This window comes from Cololabis saira, chromosome 15 (genome assembly GCF_033807715.1).
Source record: "Cololabis saira isolate AMF1-May2022 chromosome 15, fColSai1.1, whole genome shotgun sequence".
Taxonomy (NCBI): domain Eukaryota; kingdom Metazoa; phylum Chordata; class Actinopteri; order Beloniformes; family Belonidae; genus Cololabis; species Cololabis saira.
This window is the reverse complement of record NC_084601.1, coordinates 23912821-23932172: the sequence shown is the minus strand read 5'-3', so window position 1 is coordinate 23932172 and position 19352 is coordinate 23912821. Positions and strand designations below refer to the sequence as shown.

Here is a 19352-nt window from a genome sequence, read left to right as displayed (position 1 = left end):
ATAATCATATTAAAGGTAATTTACATTAAGATTTTGAGTTTTTGCAGTGCATGACTTAAATAACTAATAATTAACTCCCAAACCGCAAAAATCTCCACTTAAAAACCCGTAAATGTTTGACGTTTATTTATTTATTTCTATTTTGACCTGAAAAGTGAGGTTATTGTCACTATAATATGTGAAATATGGCCAAGCCGACTTGTCTGTTTTTTTGTTGTTGTTGTTTGTTTGCTTTTTTGGATCTTATATTACTGTTATTTACATGCACTTTATTGTTGTCAATTTGTGTCTTAAAAATCAATAAACAAAGTTTATAAAAAAAAAAATTTTAAACACGTAAATGTAAAACAAAAGTAATTTAAACTTCACAGTGGGGTAATTAAATAATCAACGTGCTAACTTTCCTGTTGAGGTCAACCGGGAAAAGGGAAAACTTGTAGTTCCTCTACTAACCACTAAAGTCTGGATTCAACAGTGAGTTCATCTCCGAAATAAACATATCGACATTATACTGTATAAAGTAACACATTTGCAAAATTAGGCATGTGAACTATCTATTGGCAGCTGGTCATTATTTTTAGCTACTTATTAACATTGTATTGACTTCTGACCTGTGAATAAAGACGTAGAAGAGGATAGCCATACATTATTATTTTATTTTTTTAACCAACAGATTTATGGGTAGGTTAGACAAGCCAGTTCCTTCTAAGCAAGTCGTTTCTGATTTTGTGGCTAAAGAAAACATTTAAAGTCCCAGGTCCCGTTATAAATGTCCGCCAGCAACTCTCCGGTTCCGCCAGCATCTATCTGGGAGTGAGTTCCAGCTACTGCCATCAGGATTCATAGTCCCGAGAACTAGGACCACACGCGCTATAGGAACAGCTTTGTAACTGCTGCATTTTATTTATTGCTCAGGTCTATCCTGCTTTTAACTTATTTATTTCTATTTATTAGAAACCCTGACCTTGGTTTTACCTCTGTTTATTGCTCTTTTGCCTTGTGGGCAATATCTACTTTTATCCTGTTCAGTGAGCATGGTGAGAACCTGCCATGTCTGTCTTGTGCTGTCGTAAACCTGTTCTCTGTATTTGTCCTGTGTCAAATTAATGTCTGTAAAGATTGTGTGTGAGATGCCTTCACTGAAAAAAATAAATCTAAGCACATGTAAATATAACATATTTAAATCTGTGATATTAACAATTAAAAATGAAGTTTGTTGCTTTACATGAATACATCTAGTTTTGAACTTAATCTGCATTTGTTCAAAAAACAAGACATTGTGCATTTTTTCCTTAACAAGCAGTATTTATGTAATCCCAGGCAACCTTTTCATTTACACACAAACAACATATTTACTTTTCCTTTAACAATTTTACTCTATTGGGCAGATTGACCAACGTTTAGATGAAACATGCTTTAGTTGTTTAAGTAGAACACCACAGTAAAAAATATCTTGCTTGATCTACTTAAAAAAAATTAAGGCGACTTTTTTGCATGAGATTTTTATGTAGATCAAGAAAGACTAGTCTTTGTATAAACTACTTCATTTTAAGTATGTACAATATTGATTTGCAAGTAAAGTCAACTTAATTTTTGCAAGTAAAGTTGAAAAAAAATTAAGTTGACTGTACTTGCAAAATGTATTATTTACATACACAAAATTAAGTAGTTTATACAAAAACTAGTCTTTCTTGATCTACATAATAATATCCTGCAAAAAGTTGACTTATTTTTTTTAAGTAGATCAAGCACAATATTTGTATCAGTGTTCTTCCATTTACTGCAAAACAAATCTACCTACGGGTACTAATAAAGTCAACTTGAACTTGAACTTAAATCAGAGTGGACAGTCTCCACAGAGTACATCAGAGTGTCCAGAGGTGTCAAGAAACGAAGTACAAATACTTTGTTACCTTACTTAAGTAGAAATTTTGGTTATCTATACTTCACTGGAGTAATTATTTTTCAGACGACTTTTTACTTTTACTCCTTACATTTTCACGCAATTATCTGTACTTTTTACTCCTTACATTTTAAAAACAGCCTTGTTACTCTATTTCATTTCGGCCTTTAGACAAAAACTATCCAGTTAAATTGCTCCATCCGGATAGAGTGAATTTGGTTGTGGTTGTTTCAGATGTTCTTGTCCAGTTTTGTTCTTACATCCGTTCCCTCAGATTCCTGCAACTAAACTTGGATGTACATTCCAATAAAGGTTAGGATAAATGATAACATGCCTCTGAAGTTTGAATTTTTGCACCATTACAATACTTATAGGTAACTAGTCATCCTATCTTCTGCTCTCTGAAACACATGTTAATGCTCAATAGTACACATATATGGTTCTTTAATATATTTGCATTATACTAAGATGCATTCATTTTCAATGGCTTTTGTCCTTAATGGCTTTTTCCCCCCTTACATTACTTTTACTTTTATACTTTAAGTAGTTTTGAAACCAGTACTTTTATACTTTTACTTGAGTAAAAAACTTGAGTTGATACTTCAACTTCTACAGGAGTATTTTTAAACTCTAGTATCTATACTTCTACCTGAGTAATGAATGTGAATACTTTTGACACCTCTGAGAGTGTCTCTGGCCCCAGTAGTGTGTTACAATGCTGACATTCTGGACGGTTCCTGCGTGAATCTGCTGACACCACGCACCGACCATAAGCCTGAATTATGGTTCCGCGTTAAATCGACGGCGTACCCTACGGCGTAGGCAACGCCGTATGCTCTGCGTTGGTGTAACGCAGAACCATAAATCAGCGTATAGACGGTATATAAGCGTGCGGCCCCGCAGCAGCAGCTCGGTCCTCCGGCCGCGTGGCGGCAGCAGAGAGCTCGTCCCCGCCTTCACACACACTACCCCCGCTGAGCCGCCGGCTACGTCATCGAGCTGCGTTGCGTCTGAGGAAGCGTGCTGACCTGAAATAAATCCCCGATAACCGATCCTCGCGTATCGGCGGAAGCTCCAGGAAAGATGCCCAGGAAAGCGAAAGAAGAAGCGGAGTGGGTCGGGGACGACGCGGCCGCGGCAGGTGCGTGACGTCAGCGGGGGTGCCGAGCACATGCCGGCGGGCCGGTGTGCTGTCGGTTTTTGCTACCCTATCAAAAAATGCTCCCTAATGGTTTTCTACCTTTGTAGAGCTACAATTTTACTGTGTTTTACTCCCTAAACCACTTCCTTTCCCCCCAAGTGGTCCTTGTCGCTTGCCAGGCCGTCATTGTAAATAAGAATGTGTTCTTAATGACCTGCCTGGTTAAATAAAGGCCAATGACTGAATTAATATCAAATAAAGCGATAGGATTGTTTTTTTTCTTCTCTCTATCGTATAATGTTCACAAAGTGTAATGTGATTCATGTCATGGGTAGTGTATTTTGAAGGATCAAATACTTTAACATCCCATATTATCAATTTTTGCGTCGTGCAAGAAATGATGCAAACTTTGAAAATCGACTGTGCGCATGCGCAGAACCACAAAGTAGCAATTCTCGACGGGGAGCAAGGATCGACAGAACACCGGTAACTGCAATATTGATAAAATCCCGATAAAAAAGTCGTTGACCGTCAGGCCTTCCTGTCATGGTCTCTTATTTCAAACACAACTTTTCACCCCACAAATACCTCATTTTTTAAAAAAATGTCCTTGTGCTTTGCTAATTTAGCTTTTTTTTATTTTATTTTTTTATTTCTCTTTTATTTTTATTTTCTATTTTTATTTTTTTTCTGATCTTTATTGTAAGCGCTTTGAGACTTGTTCTTCAGGTGAAAATGCGCTCTATAAATACAATTTATTATTATGTGGAATAACAAAAACATTGTAGTGGCCACTCACTAGCAGGACAGTGTTTTAGTTTCAGTAGGTTATAATTCACCAGAATCTAGCCGTTATTTAATGATGACGATGAGTTTTCAGTTACTGTTCTGTTACCATGGTTACGGGCTGTTGAAAACGAGAGACTGAATTAAACAAGTTTTTCCTTCGTCCACAAAAAGCGTTCCTCTGCTCTTTTATTCCCAAACTCCTACAATGTACAATTTATAGCTACAAAAAGCTGTACATTTACTGAAATACTGACTGATTTCTCTGCATAACCAAATGACCATTTTCAACCTAGCCCGCTTGTTTTAGGCCGTTTACATGAGTTAAAACTAGAGATGAACTTTGAAATGAGGTGGATAAATAGGCAATTCAATAAACTTTGCGGTCTTGACGTCACTGACATGTCAGCACCCAGATGTTATAACTGACATTAACCTCCTAAAACCTGCTGCAGTTCTTTTTTTGTTGCTTTGGACCCCCATTAAGACATTGACTAATATCACATAGACAATAAAATGTGTGATGTCCACATACGTGTATGCCAAGTCTCAGGGGGTTCCAACTTTGTATTTTTTTTACATTGGACGACCCATCCGTGACGTCACCCATAGGTTTTCTGGACAGTCGTTTAATTCCAAGTCTGGACTTGTGTACCTCAACAGACACTGTTTGGGTTTCAGTCCCTGTCTGTAACTGGGACCAGTTCAGTAGAGATCCATCCTCTTCCTGGACCAGCAGGTCAGCCTGGTCCCTGAAGACAGACTCTTCAATGTCTCCTATTTTGGACCAAAACTGCCATTGTTGTGTAATTACACGCGGCTTCATGCAGTCATGTGTACAACAAGTATGTAATTATCAAGCCGTGTTGATTTTAGAATTAATCCCATGTGACTTGTTCTTAATTAACTTGATCAACATTGTTTTCTTCTCAGTGAGGATCAGAGTTTGTTTCATGTGATGGAGGATTGTGCTCCCCACAACCGATCACTCACTGGTGTGTTAGTGCTGACGTGGGACATTAACAGAGGAAACGTATCATTCACTTATTTAGGTTGTAGCAAAGCATTTAAAATGTATTTTGGTGAGTTTCACTGCTGTTAGGCACCGTCAATGATAGTCTGCACAAGTCCACAATAAGTGGATTTAAATGCATCCCGACGTGCAACGTTTTCAAGCAGGACAGCTGGTACATGAGGCCCCTGTAGAGCCCCTACCATAACCGCGGTCGTGCTGGTCCAAACCAACCCATCAACACACGCCAGCGCACCTATTTCTAGGTTTCTGTTTTTTTTTTTTTTTTATTAAATTAACAGTCAGTTTTTTTTTCCAGCAGAGAAAGTCGTGAAAAAGGGGAAGAAAGACAAAAGAGGGAAGAAGAGTGTGAGTACCGAGTTACTTTAGTTTTTCATCCTTCACAGCTGGTGTTTAGCGTGTTTTGAGTGTGTTGTGAATTATCGTCTCCAGTTCTTCGAGGAGCTCGCTACCGACAGCAAACCCGAGAAGGTGGACAATGTGGCAGCCAAAGACCCTCCAGGGAAGCAGGTGAGCATCTGATTAAAGTGGCTCTTCATCCTCCAGGACGGCTGCCGGTGAGTTACGGGAGAACACGGCAGAACCTGTCTAATGGCGCTTTTCTACTAGCACCTACTCGGCCCTATTCATCTCAACTCAACCCTGGTTTCTTTTCCATAACAATTCAGCACCTGGAGCAGAAGTAGGAGGTTGGAGCGAAGCTGCTGTGACGTATTTGATTGTGTATCTAAACGAAGAAGACAACAACACTAAAGATGTAGAACCTGGAGGAGATGATAGGTGTGCTGCTGGGTCTGTGGCTTGTGTTTGATATCAAGTTAAAAAATGAGAGTGAGAGAAGCTTCAAGCGGCGGTGCTTTTTTTTTTTTTTTAGTTTTGTTTGTCTCTGTGCTGCTGAAAAGTCAGCTCGAGCCCCGAGCCGCTATGAAGTGACAGAGCTCCTGGTAGATCTGGTCGTTCCTTATCGCCCGTCTAGATCCCTTTTTAATTCTCCCCTCAGCCACCAGGTTTATGAACATCTGTACCTCAGAGTTGGATCAGAAACAGACTTCTGCGCTGCTGTTGCTGGTCAAATAAAATGAACAAGAAGCCGCCGTTAGAGTCGCTCTTTCGCTGATTTCCACCTCCTGACTCAGACGTCTGACTCCAACCCCCCGACCAATCGGTGGCCTGTAATGTGATGATGTCAGATACAGCCGACTCAGCCGCTTAGAACCTCGGCAGAGTAGTTACAGAAAAGTATCTACTCGGCACGTTAGACCCCTAGTGGGAAAGAACCAAACCGAGTGGAGGTGAGTCGGGCTGAGCAGGTACTACTGGAAAGCGCCATAACACAGTGCCTCAGCAATCTAGAAATTGGTCCTGAAACGGTTAACATTCAAAAAGAGTAAAGAAAAAGATGCATAAGTAAGGAGCGCTTGTCCTATCTTTGTTTCTACATAATGACTCTGAGCTGAGTTAGCGTTAGCAGAGTAAAAATCATTGCTTTGAGTTATCTTACAATAAATGTGGACGTCCTTGTCGATCTTCTGGACTTTAAGTCGGCAGTTGAATCCATTCAGTCTGTCAGGGGTCCAGTAATTGGAGACGGGTGTGTTGGAGCAGAGGTTCAGGACAGAGGTTCCTGAGGGCCGCGGCCGAAGAACACAGCTATAGATGCTGTTTTTTAGCGTAAACTTCAGAATACACGAGTTAATGAGTTATCTCCTTATTAGCACAAAATGAAGACATTCCAGTTTTTTTGGGAGGGGGTGTTGGATACGTATCAACCAGTGAAATGAACTTGATGGGGAAAAAACCAGGAAAAATAGACATCATGTTCCACCTCTCATCATCCTGTCTGAGTTCTGGACAACTGTTGGAAGTTTTTGCTTTCCTCCTTTGGTTGTCATGGTGACGATGGTAGCTCCAGCGGTTGGTAGAACCTGATGTTTTTTTTCCCTTCAGCCTCAGAAGAAGAAGAAAGATCGGCGGAAAGGAAAAGGAGCAGTTGATGACGAGGAAGAGGATGTCAGCCTGACTCTGGAGAAGCTCTCGGTTCAGCCCAGCGATGAAGACGAGGAGCCAGGTATGGAGCTTCAGTAGAGGCTGGCTGTCGTCTTGTATCTGAGGCCATGACGGCATGTTCTGTCTTCTGTCTCCACAGTCGTCGTCCCCAGCAGAGGAAACAAGAAGAAGGTGGGTCCTCTGGTGTTTCTGTCACGCCCTCCCGACTCTTCATATCAGGGATTTTTAAACTCCTCCTCTTCTTCAGGCCGGGAACATCTTCGCTGCTCTCAGCCAAGGCCAGAGTGATGAGGATGAGGACGAGGACATGGACGAGGAAGATAAACCCAATAAGAAGGTGCGTTTTAGAGCCCTGCGCGGGACTGTTTTCTTCATCCCGCTCCCGCGGAATTTCTGACCATTACCACCCGCACCGTGTGTTTCACTCCCGCCTGCATCCGGAAAAAACTCTGAGAATTCATGCCCAAACAATAACAGAGATGCATTGATTTAGTGTCTTCTCCCGTCCCGCAAGAGAAATGTCCTGGATAAATCTATCTGATTTAATGTTAACATGATAATTGTGGAGCTTGATGGATAATTGACAGTTCATAGGTCACCTGACCAAAAGTTAGATGCAAATCCATCATTGTCATCATTACAAAAGCTATTTCGCCTTTCGCCCACGCATCAATTATGTGATTGAGGTTATAGTAACGAGAGTAGGCTGTGAGTGGCTCAAATCACACTAATAAATAACATAAAATAAACAAAGTTAACGAATGGAACAAATTAATTTAACTAATTAATCACTTGGTTGTTATATTGCTTTGGAGGAAGAGAATGCTGCTGACCGACTGAGATCCCAACCCCTCGTCTCTCTTCCAAGATGCTCCACAGACACTAAACGCAGTTTCTCCAAATATCTTATATTCTTTTCCACGTCATTGATTTCCAAATTGTCTCAAGGTACGTCCCGATCCCACAGTGTTTTTTTTTTTAGCCGCCCGCAGCAAAGTTCAAACCGCCACTCCCGCCAGATCTGCGTTGGGTCTTGCGGGACCCGGCGGGACCCAACGCAGCCCTGCATTTCTGCACATCAGGGGCTTGGATGACATTCATCTCATAGTAGTGGTTCTAAGTCCCGGAGAAAAACGCCAACATGTAACTGTCCTCACTATCACGTATAACAAAAATGAAGCCAAAAAGGGTTTTAACACGGTGCCAAGTGGGAATGACATCAGCAGTGGTCTCAGAGAAGCAAATGTTCCTGACCATCAACCTGGAAAATCTTGTAAACTTATGTTCTACAGAGAAATATTCTTCACCAGAAGAAACATTCAGGACATCTGTCAGTGTTCACAGTAGAGCCGTCCAAGATCAGACCGGACCGGGTCTGATGCAGGATCTGGTCTGATCAGAATCATGTTTATTTGGTCAGGTCAGACAAGACATGGAATTTGACTCTGTTATTTTTGCTCACTGTACAGTAAATAGGCAATAGACAAATGGCAGCTCTTATTAACATGTATACAGTTTTTAAAAAGTGAAAGGTGCAGCAGTATGAGGTAAATATGATTATTGGAAGGTGCATTGTCACAGCATATGATTGTGTTAATATTATTATTATTATTATTGCACGGTGATTGATTACTCTGAGACTCTAGTCTAGTGACCTGGACTGAATAACTTGTAATAACAAGTCAAACTAGTAAACAATAACTTGTTATTATCATCACTGCGTTTATCAACGAACCCTACCATTAATAATAGTGTATTTTTTTCCATTTCAGCAAATTTGCAACATAATGAATTTTTATTTTGATCCTTGTAGATTTTTCTAAATCAGTTAGAGTTGAGGTTTTCGGTCTGCTGTCAGAGTTCCTGTTGAGAGGTTTCTCCTAGAAATGCTGGCGTGGTGGTGAACTTGGAGGTGTTTTTAGCTGACCTCCAGCTCCCCCTACAACACCTCTGAGCTGCAGAGGTCACGCTCACGTTCAGCAGCTTCTCCAGACGTGAGGAGGCTCCTGATGTTCTCTGTCTGGTTTTCAACAGGAGGCGGAGCAGACCAGCAAGAAGGAGAAGTCCAAATCCAGGAAGGGGAAGGTGGGTGTAGATCCAGATGTTCCTACCCCCTCGTTAAATGTGTGTCCTCTCAGGAATCCACATGTACGTCAGGTATGACTGACTGTTTTTGTTTGATGGTCAGGAAAGCTCTGGTGAAGAAGACGAGAAGGAGACTCAAGAGTCCAAAGACAAACCTGTGAAGACCAAGAAAGCTGAGGTCAAGTCCAGGGTGGGTGGAGCTAAAACTATAACACTTGCTCTTTATCTTAAAATCCGTGCTTGGATGACGGCACATGCTGCTTCCTCCCTGTTTCCTCCCCGCTTCCTCCCCATTTCCTCCCTGCTTCCTCCAAGTTCCTCCCGGCTTCCTCCCTGCTTCCCTGCTCGTCTCATTGGATGTTTCCTCTCCAGTCACATGTTTCGGTGGCTGTGAAGCGAAGGACAGAAGCAGATGCTGCATGTTCCAGGTGGTGATTGTGTGTGAAATGTCCTCGTAGGCCCAGAAACCAGCGGAGCAAAGCGAGGACGAGGAGGAAGACGAGGACGACGATGGCGACATGATGAAGGTGCGTCTGACTCAGCAGCCTCCACTCATCTCTATATTGATCCAGCAGCTTCAGAACTAAATGGGGGGGTGGGGGCATTGCGGGCATTGCAGTTATAAGCAACAGGCCGGGACTCGAACCTGCGCTGCCGGCATGAGGACTAAAGCCTCTATCAACGGCCCCCGCTCAACCAACTGAGCCATCCAGGGCCCCACTTTACAGGCTTTTAAACAAAAAAAGAACCAGTTCTAATTTGTAAGCATGAAGTCAGATTCTCACTTATTTATTTCATTTAATCTTCGAGCATTATTTTATGTGAGGGATTACATTTTTAATTGGGGAATTCATAAATTAGACCTTTTTTCCATGTCATTTTTCCAGGCCCCTCTTATTTATTTTTTCTCCCTCCCTAACGTCTCAGAGGACTCGGATACATCCAGCTACAGTAATCCCTGGTTTTTCACTGGGGTTACGTTCCAAAAAGAACCCGTGATAGGTGAAATCCGCCAAGTAGCAACCTTTTTTTTTTTTTTTTTAATTGTTATACAAGGCTTCAAATTGCGGAGATCAGCTCCGCCCCACCGCGACCCGATCAATTGGATTTGAACGGGAGAAAATTATTATGGAAAAAAAAAAAATACAATAAGTACAGTAGGACAAATTGTGACTAGCGGGTATTTCACTGCTCTTCTGATGCTGCTGCTGCATCCTGACTCGCTCTGTAGCGTCTTTTTTTTTTCTTTTCTTTTCTTTTTAAACCTTGTCTGCGCACATTAATGTTTAATAACATGCTGGTAAAAAATATATATATGCATTGTTACTATATTTAATATACATATGCATACACATACATACATGCATGCATGCATGCATGTATGTATGTGTTTTTTTGCATGCATGCATACATACATACATACATACATACATACATACATACATACATACATACCCCCCCCCCCCCCCCCAAAAAAACACTGGGCATGCATGCATGCATGCATGCATACATACATACATACATACATACATACATACATACATACATACATACATACATACATACCCCCCCCCCCCCCCCCCCCAAAAAAAACACTGGGCATGCATGCATGCCCAGTGTTTTTTTTGGGGGGGGGGGTGACATCCGCTGCTAACCCAGGAAGCAAGAACACACGGAGGCACACGTCGAGCACTGGGAATCTGCAACAAAAACCACAAACGAAACACGAAACCGACATGGAGCCGACCTAAACACATATGTAATATGCCACCATGGATTATATCTGAGAACTGTAATGAACGATTCATCAAAAGGTCCCGTTCTTGAGCTGCTGCTGAAGCTCATTGGCCGTTCTCAGCATTGTTGCTAAGCGACCAACGTTATTCATACAGGAAGTGAAGAAGCGGGGAGACTGTTTAGCCAATCAGAATGCAGAACTCGATGCACAATGTAAATCCGTATTAGCGAGACGTGAAAGGTGAACCGCGTTATAGCCAGGGATTACTGTACATTCATCTGGTTTAGTTTAGCTCAACCTGAACTAGAGATCCAGCGCTGCTGATTCTCCTCGCCCTCGGTGTGTGAATCTCTCTCTCTTCTGGTTTCATCCGCCAGAGCGCCGAAGACGTCATCGCCGAGCAGGAGGCTGCCAAGCGAGGGGACGACCCCTACGCCAACCTGACCAAAAAGGAGAAGAAGAAGTTGAAGAAACGGGTGAGTGAAGGCTGCCGTGGCGTTGGTCAGGGTCTTCTCTGACTGGAGCTCCCGGTTGGTTGCTCCGTCAGATCACCGGTCGTCCGTCATGCTGCGATTCTGATATTGATTTGGGTTAGTGTTATTAAAAATGTATAATTATGCAACATATTAACACTAGTATCATATTGAGATTCAACAGCAAGTATTGGCAGCTAATGATTCTGTAAGGACCAATCACCTCCCAGAATGCTGATAGAACTGCTTTCAGAAACATCGTGGGGCAAAATTACCAAACAGATCCAGGGCAGCAAACAGAGACGGATGAAATCAGTTTTATTTTTTTCCCATTTATGAGAATTTGGTTTTTAACATTTTATGCAAATGGTAACCCCAAGATGGTATATAAAGCAAAGAAATATAGTCAATTTATGCAAATTATAACTGAAAAATTGAATGTTTTCATACCTTTTTAAACATATTTAAAGGCAAAAACATGACACCAGTTATTCTCGTGTCCAACAAAACATTCCTTTTTTGGGCATAAACAAAAAAATACCAAAAGGTAGATACCAAAAGTAGAGCCCTGCTGTTTTCTTCAGCCCACTCCCGCTGAATTTTTGACCATTACCACCCGCACATGTGTGTTACACACACAAACTCATGAATTCATGCCGCACAATAATAGAGATGCATTGATTTAGTGTCTTCTCCCGTCCCGCAAGAGAAATGTCCTTGACAAATCTATCTGATTTAATGTTAACATGATAATTGTGGAGCTTGATGGATAATTGACAGTTCATAGGTCACCTGACCGAAAGTTAAATGCAAATTCATCATTGTCATCATCGCACAAGCTATTTCGCCTTTCGCCCACGCATCAATTATGTGATTGAGGTTATAGTAACGAGAGTGGGATGCGAGTGGCTCCAATAACACTAATAAATAACATAAAATAAACATAGTTAATGAATGAAACAAATTAATTTAACAAATGAATCACTTGGCCATTATATTGCTGTGGAGGAAGAGAATGTTGCTGACCGACTGAGGTTCCAATCCCTCGTCTCTCTTCCAAGATGCTGCACAGACACTAAACGCAGTTTCTCCAAATATCTGACTTGCTTTGTCTTTGTTTTGTAAAGACCTTGTTTGAGGTTCTTTTCCACGTCATTGATTTCCATCTTGTCGCTAGGCTACATCAGGATCGCACAGTGCCACAAACAGCTGGCTGTTTGTTGCAGAGGTCAGCCAGAGGTCAGCCAAGGGTCCTGTAGTTGAGGAAACGTTAAAACCTGCTTGTGTTTTTGTTGCTGTCTCTCAGATGGAGTACGAGCGCGCGGTGGCCAGCACTCGGGCTCAGAACGCCCTGGAAGGAGACTTCTCCGTCTCCCAGGCTGAGATGTCCTCCAGACAGGCCATGCTGGAGAACGCCTCCGACATCAAGGTGAGGCTTTCCCGTCACCCAAACCATGAGTTCAGCCCTCAAAGGGCCAGAAGAGAGCCAGAGTGGACCCAGAATCTCTGCTGTGGGAGCCGCTCTTCTTCCTCTTCTGCTCATTTTGTTTTTATTTCTTCAAAACATAAATGAGGAAGCAGAGCGGTCCTTGAAGGGTTTGTTTTGATTCCTCAGCTGGAGAGGTTCAGCATTTCTGCTCATGGAAAGGAGCTGTTTGTCAACGCAGACCTTCTGATTGTGGCAGGAAGAAGATACGGTTTAGTTGGACCAAATGGGTAAATATATCCATCGTTTATTGCTTCACTCGTTTCCTAACGAGAAGTCCCGGTACGGAGGACATTTTTTTTTGATCTAGCATTTTTCTTTAGTTTTACAAGTTATAGTTTACAAATTAACATAAGTTCAACAGAACACACAAGAAGAAAACAAACAAATCGTAAATCCCATCGACCCCCCCCGACCCCCCCCTCACAAATACCAGACAGCAGGCATCTAGCAGACATCCATACAGACACACAGGTGGAAGCAGCAGTGGGATGATCAGAGGGGGGACTTTAGGTCAGCATGCAGCTCCTGAAGCTCCGGCCTGCAAGTGCTAGTGATGATCTCTTTTTGCTCGTTACCAACGGTGACCGTGAAGGCGTCTCGTCTGGTTGATGGTGTCCGAGGTGAACTTTCAGTTGTTATGACTGAAAGGCTCCAGGCAGTAGAAGGGTCACCAGGTTAATAATGATAATAATAATAAACTTTATTTATATAGCACCTTTCCTGTCATAGAATGCAACTCAAAGTGCTTTACATGTCAAGAGAAGATAAGCAACGCAAACAAATAAAAACAAAGCAGCTTTAAGACAGTGGAAAAAAAAAAACAATATAGCAAACAGAATAAAACCAACAATAAAAGCAATAGCAAAGAGCAAAAAGAGTTAAAAGAGTAAAACAGGCACGGCAGTAAGCATAAATATGGTCACACACAGGTAAGAACAAACCTTTAAAATTCAACTAAAAGCAAGAGTAAGAAGGTGGGTCTTGAGCTGTGCTTTAAATATGTCAACTGAGGATGCCTGTCTAAGGTGCACTGGAAGTTTATTCCAGGCTGTCGGGCCGTAGAAGCAGAAAGCTGCCTCGCCATGTCTTTTAGTTGCCATCCTCTTAGGCACTTCGAGCAAGCCAGCGGTTGTGGACCTGAGATGGCAGCGTGGGACATATCTAGGTAGGCAGTTGAGGAGGTAGGAAGGTGCTAGTCCATTTAAGGCTTTATAAACCAGTAAGAGAATTTTAAAATCAATCCTAAAGACTACTGGAAGCCAATGTAGTGAGGCTAAAACAGGGGTAATGTGTTCTCTCATTTTGGTTCTGGTTAAAATTCTTGCTGCTGCATTCTGGACTATTTGAAGCCGGTCTGACGTTTTTTTTGGTAAGCCACAAAATAGTGCATTGCAGTAATCAATGCGGGAGAAAACAAATGCATGGACCAGTGTTTTTGCATCAACCAGAGACAGATATGATCTAATGCGTGCAATATTTCTAAGGTGAAAGAATGCGGTTTTGGTAATGAAATTCATATGCGCATTGAAATTTAGGTCAGAGTCAATGATAACCCCCAGGTTCCTTACTGTATGGTTATTTGCTACAGTTAGGTTGCCATGTCTGTTTTTAATTACGGTAATTCTTTCTGCTCATTGGAGCCAACTATGAGAACTTCAGTTTTGTCCTTGTTTAATTTGAGGACATTTTCACTCATCGAGCATGAAATGGTAGAGAGACAGGTCAACAATGGATCAAGGGCAGAGGGGTCATCCGGAGCTACGCAGAGATAAAGCTGAGTATCGTCAGCATAAAAATGAAAGTTCACTAGGTTAGTTCAGTAGGTTAGACTGACAAGAGCAGTTGGGTGTCATCTGCAAAGCGGAGCAATAATTCATAAGGTCCAACAGAGCGGGGCCGCCCCCTGCAGGTATTCCAGCAGCATCAATGTCCACGCTCGGGTCTAATTCAGGACTCTGCTGCTGCTTTTTGTTGTTTTCAGAAAAGGAAAGACGACGCTGCTGAAGCACATCGCCAACAGAGCGCTGAGCATTCCCCCCAACATCGACGTGCTCCTGTGTGAGCAGGGTGAGTGTCCCCCGTTCATCCCCCGGTGTCCGCCGGGGTCCGCGCTCTTACGCCGTCCTGCTTCTGTTGTCCCCGGTAGAGGTGGTGGCGGACGACACGCCCGCCGTGCAGGCGGTGCTGAAGGCCGACACCCGCCGCCTCAAGCTGCTGGAGGAGGAGAAGCAGCTGCAGGCTCGTCTGGAGAAGGGAGAGGACAGCGTGGCCGAGAGGCTGGACAAGGTGAGCCCCCAGCAGACTGGGGACAAAAACCACTTCACTCTATACAGCTGCTGTTTCACCATCAGGAAAACTCCACCAGACCCCGTAATCCCACGTGTCTGATATGTGTGGCGACTGTACGACTGCTATTTCTGCACTATTGGAGGATTGACACAACTACTAACTAGTCCCAAAGTCATCTAACAATAACCAGCCTCCAACACCCCCCTCTACCTCAGAAAAGGAATGAATAGTAAATGTTACCGATTTTAAATTGGACTAAATTTGGAGATGAAACATGAATTTTAAATATTAAAGCTACAAACAATTATTGACTTGAAAGACATTTACCATTATAGTAATCAGATTACACCGTATATCAGCATAACTGAAATAGACCTGATGCTTAATCAATCACGATATGCAAATATTATTCATATATTTATTGAAACAAGGCCGTTATAAACACAAAACTGTAATTAAATACAGACACATGCCGATGCACCAAAACATTAAATCAGATGTAAAATACAAAATAGTTTACAAAACTGTACATTAACAAGAGGAAGAACTGCTGATCACCAGATTCTGTCACCTCGGTGTGCAACGGCATCTCAATTATCCGAGTCCGAGACCTGATGAGACCCAGAGACCTGAGCTGGGATTAAAGTTCTCCGTATCTAGACGGATTTCCGTCAGTTGGAAAATGAGTAGAAAAGAAAGATCAAAAAACATTTGCTCATGCGTTTTGCTGTGGTACAGTTTAGACCAGGGGTTGGCAACCCAAAATGTTTTAGAGCCATATTGGACCAAAAACACAAAAAACAAATATGTCTGGAGTCTTAGAATAAAGACAACACATGCTGCATGTTTCTATATTAGTTAGAACTGGGTCCTCGGCTGCAAATGTAGCTGCTAATGTCTTTCCACGTGACTCTTTTTGTTACCCGAATCTATGGATTTGAGAGGAGGAAGATCTTTTTTCATTATGCACTTCGAGAAAAAAGTCAAAATATCGAGAAAAAAGTCGAAATGTCGAGAAAAAAGTCCAACTTTCGAGAGAAAAGAGAGAAATGTTGAGAAAAAAGGCAAAGTTTCGACTTTATTCTTGAGATTGTATTTCAACATTAATCTCGACATTTTTTATTTTTTCTCGACATTTTGACTTTTTCGGAAGTGCACAATGAAAAAAAATCTTCAAGTATTTTTTCTCCTGCATGGCCCTGATACTCTTCTGTACAAATCTTTGTTAACAGAAATGTTGAAATTTAATATATTTATTTACACATTTTTACAGCAGTTGAAAACGTGTGTCCTCCTACAGAAACCATATTAAAACCAAAAATATATTTCCCTCCCCCATCGATTTCCATTTTCAACTGCCCAAACTGCCCAAAATCACCTTCCTGGTATTTAAATAGTGTTGGTTAAAGTGTTCTTACACCAGAAATGCTGTATAGAAAACAGAAGAGCTGAGCACACCATTAAAGCCGGGCACTTATGTGAGTGTTCTGGTGTCGGAAGTGTGCTAGAGTAAGAGGGCCGGGGTTTCGCTAACACCATGAGGAGTTCCTTCCTATGACTGGCGTTTGATAGTGACCTGAGCCACAACTTTATACTTCAGATGCAAGTTATTTAAGAGTTTTTGTGAGGTCTTGAAATTGTTTTTTTGTCCCACTGTAGAGAAAAAAAAAGAAAACAGAAGGGTTAATACAGCATTTAACTTTTTTACTTGAAACCTTTGCGAGGCGACCGCTCGGCAGAAAATGGGCCGTTCTTAAAGTTGGTGCAGCACAAAGATGGAACTGGGGGAATAGGAACTGGTATGAAAACAATTTTCAGTCAAAAATCCTTGTTTTGCTTTAATCCCTGCCTTAGACAGAGACTGAGTGAGACAAGACCAAGACCACATAAAAGTGGTCTTGAGACCAAGACTGGTCTGGAGAACTACATGTTTACATTTCAGTCACCAACTGAACGTTATTCAAGAGGCAGAGATGAAGTTGCTGTCATGTCTGACGGGAAACAGCCGAGGTGGATTCATGAGTCCACTGGCTGGGAAGGTTCCAGAGGTGTCAGTCGTTCCTGAACCATGTCCCTGTACAACCACAACTCATCGCTGGTTCCACATAGGGGCGCCGGGACATCCTGAAAGCATCGCTCATGCAAGCAAACCCCAAACTGTTCCGTCTGAGTAAAAGCAGTTTGGAACCTGAAAAATCTGGACGACGACAGACTTGACTAAATGGACCAAAATGAATCTGGAAAGTCCGTCTTCACACTGCTCATCAAAAGACTGTTGGATCAGTGTCAGTCCCCACTGGTGACATGTTCTAGATTAGGGCTGGGGATTGATTCAAAGATTCAGAATTGATTATCAGGATTTGATTCAATTCTGATATTGATTTGGGTTAGTGTTATTAAAACTGTTTTTTGAGCTGTTGCATGAATTATATGATTGTGTAGTTCTGCAACATATTAATACTGGTATTATATTGAGATTCAACAGCAAGTATTGGCAGCTAATGATGCTGTAAGGACCAATCACCTCCCAGAATGCTGATAGAACTGTTTTCAGAAACATCGTGGGTCAGAATTACCAAACAGATCCAGGGAGGAAACAGAGACGGATGAAATCGCTTTTATTTTTTCCCACATTCCATTTGAATTTTTTACATTTTCGGTCTATTTCAGTTTTTAACTTTTGAGAATTTGGTTTCTAGCATTTTATGCAGATGTAACCCCATGACAGTATATAAAGTAATGAAACAGACAATTTATGCAACTATAACTGAAAACTTTAATGTTTTCCTTCCTTTTATACATTTAAAGGCAAAAACATGTCACAAGTTATTCTTGTGTCCAACAAAACATTCCTTTTGTTGGGCATAAACAAAAAAATACCAAAAGTTGTAATGTTATGATGAAAAATAATCGATCTTTAGACATACAAATCGATTTTTAGGAATTAATATGAGAATCGATTTAGAATTTGAAAATGTTTTTTTTTTTCCAACACAGGCCTATTTTAGACTGGGCTCCATTTATCCATTTCTGGTCCATTTATTCAAATATCTCGTAGTCGTGAGGTATTCTCATGTTAAAATATGTCAAACTGTCATTAGAGCAGGAATCTGAAAACCAGAGCTGGGTTAGGGAACGGTTAAATGTAGCCACGGTCGATAATGACGATCAGGAACGTCCAAGCCGGACCACTGAACACCCGCGCCGTCACCCCCGTGCAGATGGAACTGCATCGTAGTTGTCGGACGACCACCAGAAGGATCAGCTGAGCTGCTTGAAATCACAACTGGTGCCTCAGAAATGCTGATCACAAAGCCTTCAAGGAGCAGACATTTGGAATCGGCCGGAAACTTGGAAACTGATTCCTTTTCTTTTTCTTCTTCCACTCTTTTTATGACATGGCTCCCAAAATATGAACGAAAACCTAGATCTGTGAGTGATGGCGGCCCCTACTGGCCCAGCGGCTTCACATGTGCTCCATTCTCTCCAGACAGCCGGATGGGCGAGTCTGGCGAGCTGAATTAACACGGCCGCTCACGTTGGAAAGGTTCGCCTCTGAAGCTAACGGTTGTTGATCTGATCTCCTCACCAGGTCTACGAGGAGCTGAGGGCCATCGGAGCCGACGCTGCTGAGGCCAAGGCCAGGAGGATCCTGGCGGGTCTGGGATTCACCCCTGAGATGCAGAACCGACCCACCAAAAGGTTCTCGGGAGGGTGGAGGATGAGGGTGTCGCTGGCCAGGTAGGACTGAGAAACCGGCCCGGGAGAAGTCCGGTTAGGAGGTTCTGCTGGACTGACTGTAGACGTCTGAACACACAGAGCCCTGTTCATGGAGCCCACGCTGCTGATGCTGGACGAGCCCACCAACCACCTGGACCTGAACGCCGTCATCTGGCTCAACAAGTGAGGACCTTCCCCCTTGTCCCCCTGACCCGTCCCTCTGACCAAACATCTGATCTAGGGCTGTTCGATTAATCGATTTTAAATCGTAATCGCGATTATGTAATTAGAACGATGTTAAAACGTGAAAATCGTAAAATCGATTTTTCACTTTTTTTTTTTTTTTTTTTACCTTGTCTGCACACATATTAATGATTGATACCATATTAATGATTGATGGAAATACATCTCAATACCTGCGACAAGTGCCCCATGGGAGAGGCTCTTTAGTGTAGGGGGGCGTTGTAACCATGGTGATATACTAAGGCTACGTTCACACTGCAGCTCCCAAGTGACCCAAATCCGATTTTTTGCTCATATGTGACTCAGATCCGATTTGTTTATGACAGTGTGAACAGCACAAGTCACATGGAATCTGATCTTTTCAAAGATCAGATTCAGGTCACTTCCATATGTGGTTCTAAATCGGATACAGGTCTGATGTTTTGCAATGCGACCGCAGTGTGAA

The 19352-nt window shown here is 42.2% G+C and overlaps 1 protein-coding gene across 1 annotated transcript in view; it reads left to right on the top strand.

Moving 5' to 3' along the window:
* The first annotated feature begins 2853 nt into the window (after positions 1-2853).
* abcf1 (ATP-binding cassette, sub-family F (GCN20), member 1) overlaps positions 2854-19352 on the top strand; it is a 26878-nt gene continuing 10379 nt past the window's right edge. Inside the window, exons 1-15 of the mRNA XM_061741134.1 lie at positions 2854-3044; positions 5162-5211; positions 5296-5373; positions 6811-6931; positions 7010-7041; positions 7118-7207; positions 8905-8955; positions 9420-9482; positions 11071-11169; positions 12473-12595; positions 12782-12882; positions 14637-14722; positions 14802-14941; positions 18537-18685; positions 18764-18847. Of these exons, the coding sequence (XP_061597118.1) occupies positions 2987-3044; positions 5162-5211; positions 5296-5373; positions 6811-6931; positions 7010-7041; positions 7118-7207; positions 8905-8955; positions 9420-9482; positions 11071-11169; positions 12473-12595; positions 12782-12882; positions 14637-14722; positions 14802-14941; positions 18537-18685; positions 18764-18847 (1325 nt within the window). The 5' untranslated portion in view covers positions 2854-2986. The remainder of the gene's footprint in view (positions 3045-5161; positions 5212-5295; positions 5374-6810; positions 6932-7009; positions 7042-7117; positions 7208-8904; positions 8956-9419; positions 9483-11070; positions 11170-12472; positions 12596-12781; positions 12883-14636; positions 14723-14801; positions 14942-18536; positions 18686-18763; positions 18848-19352) is intronic.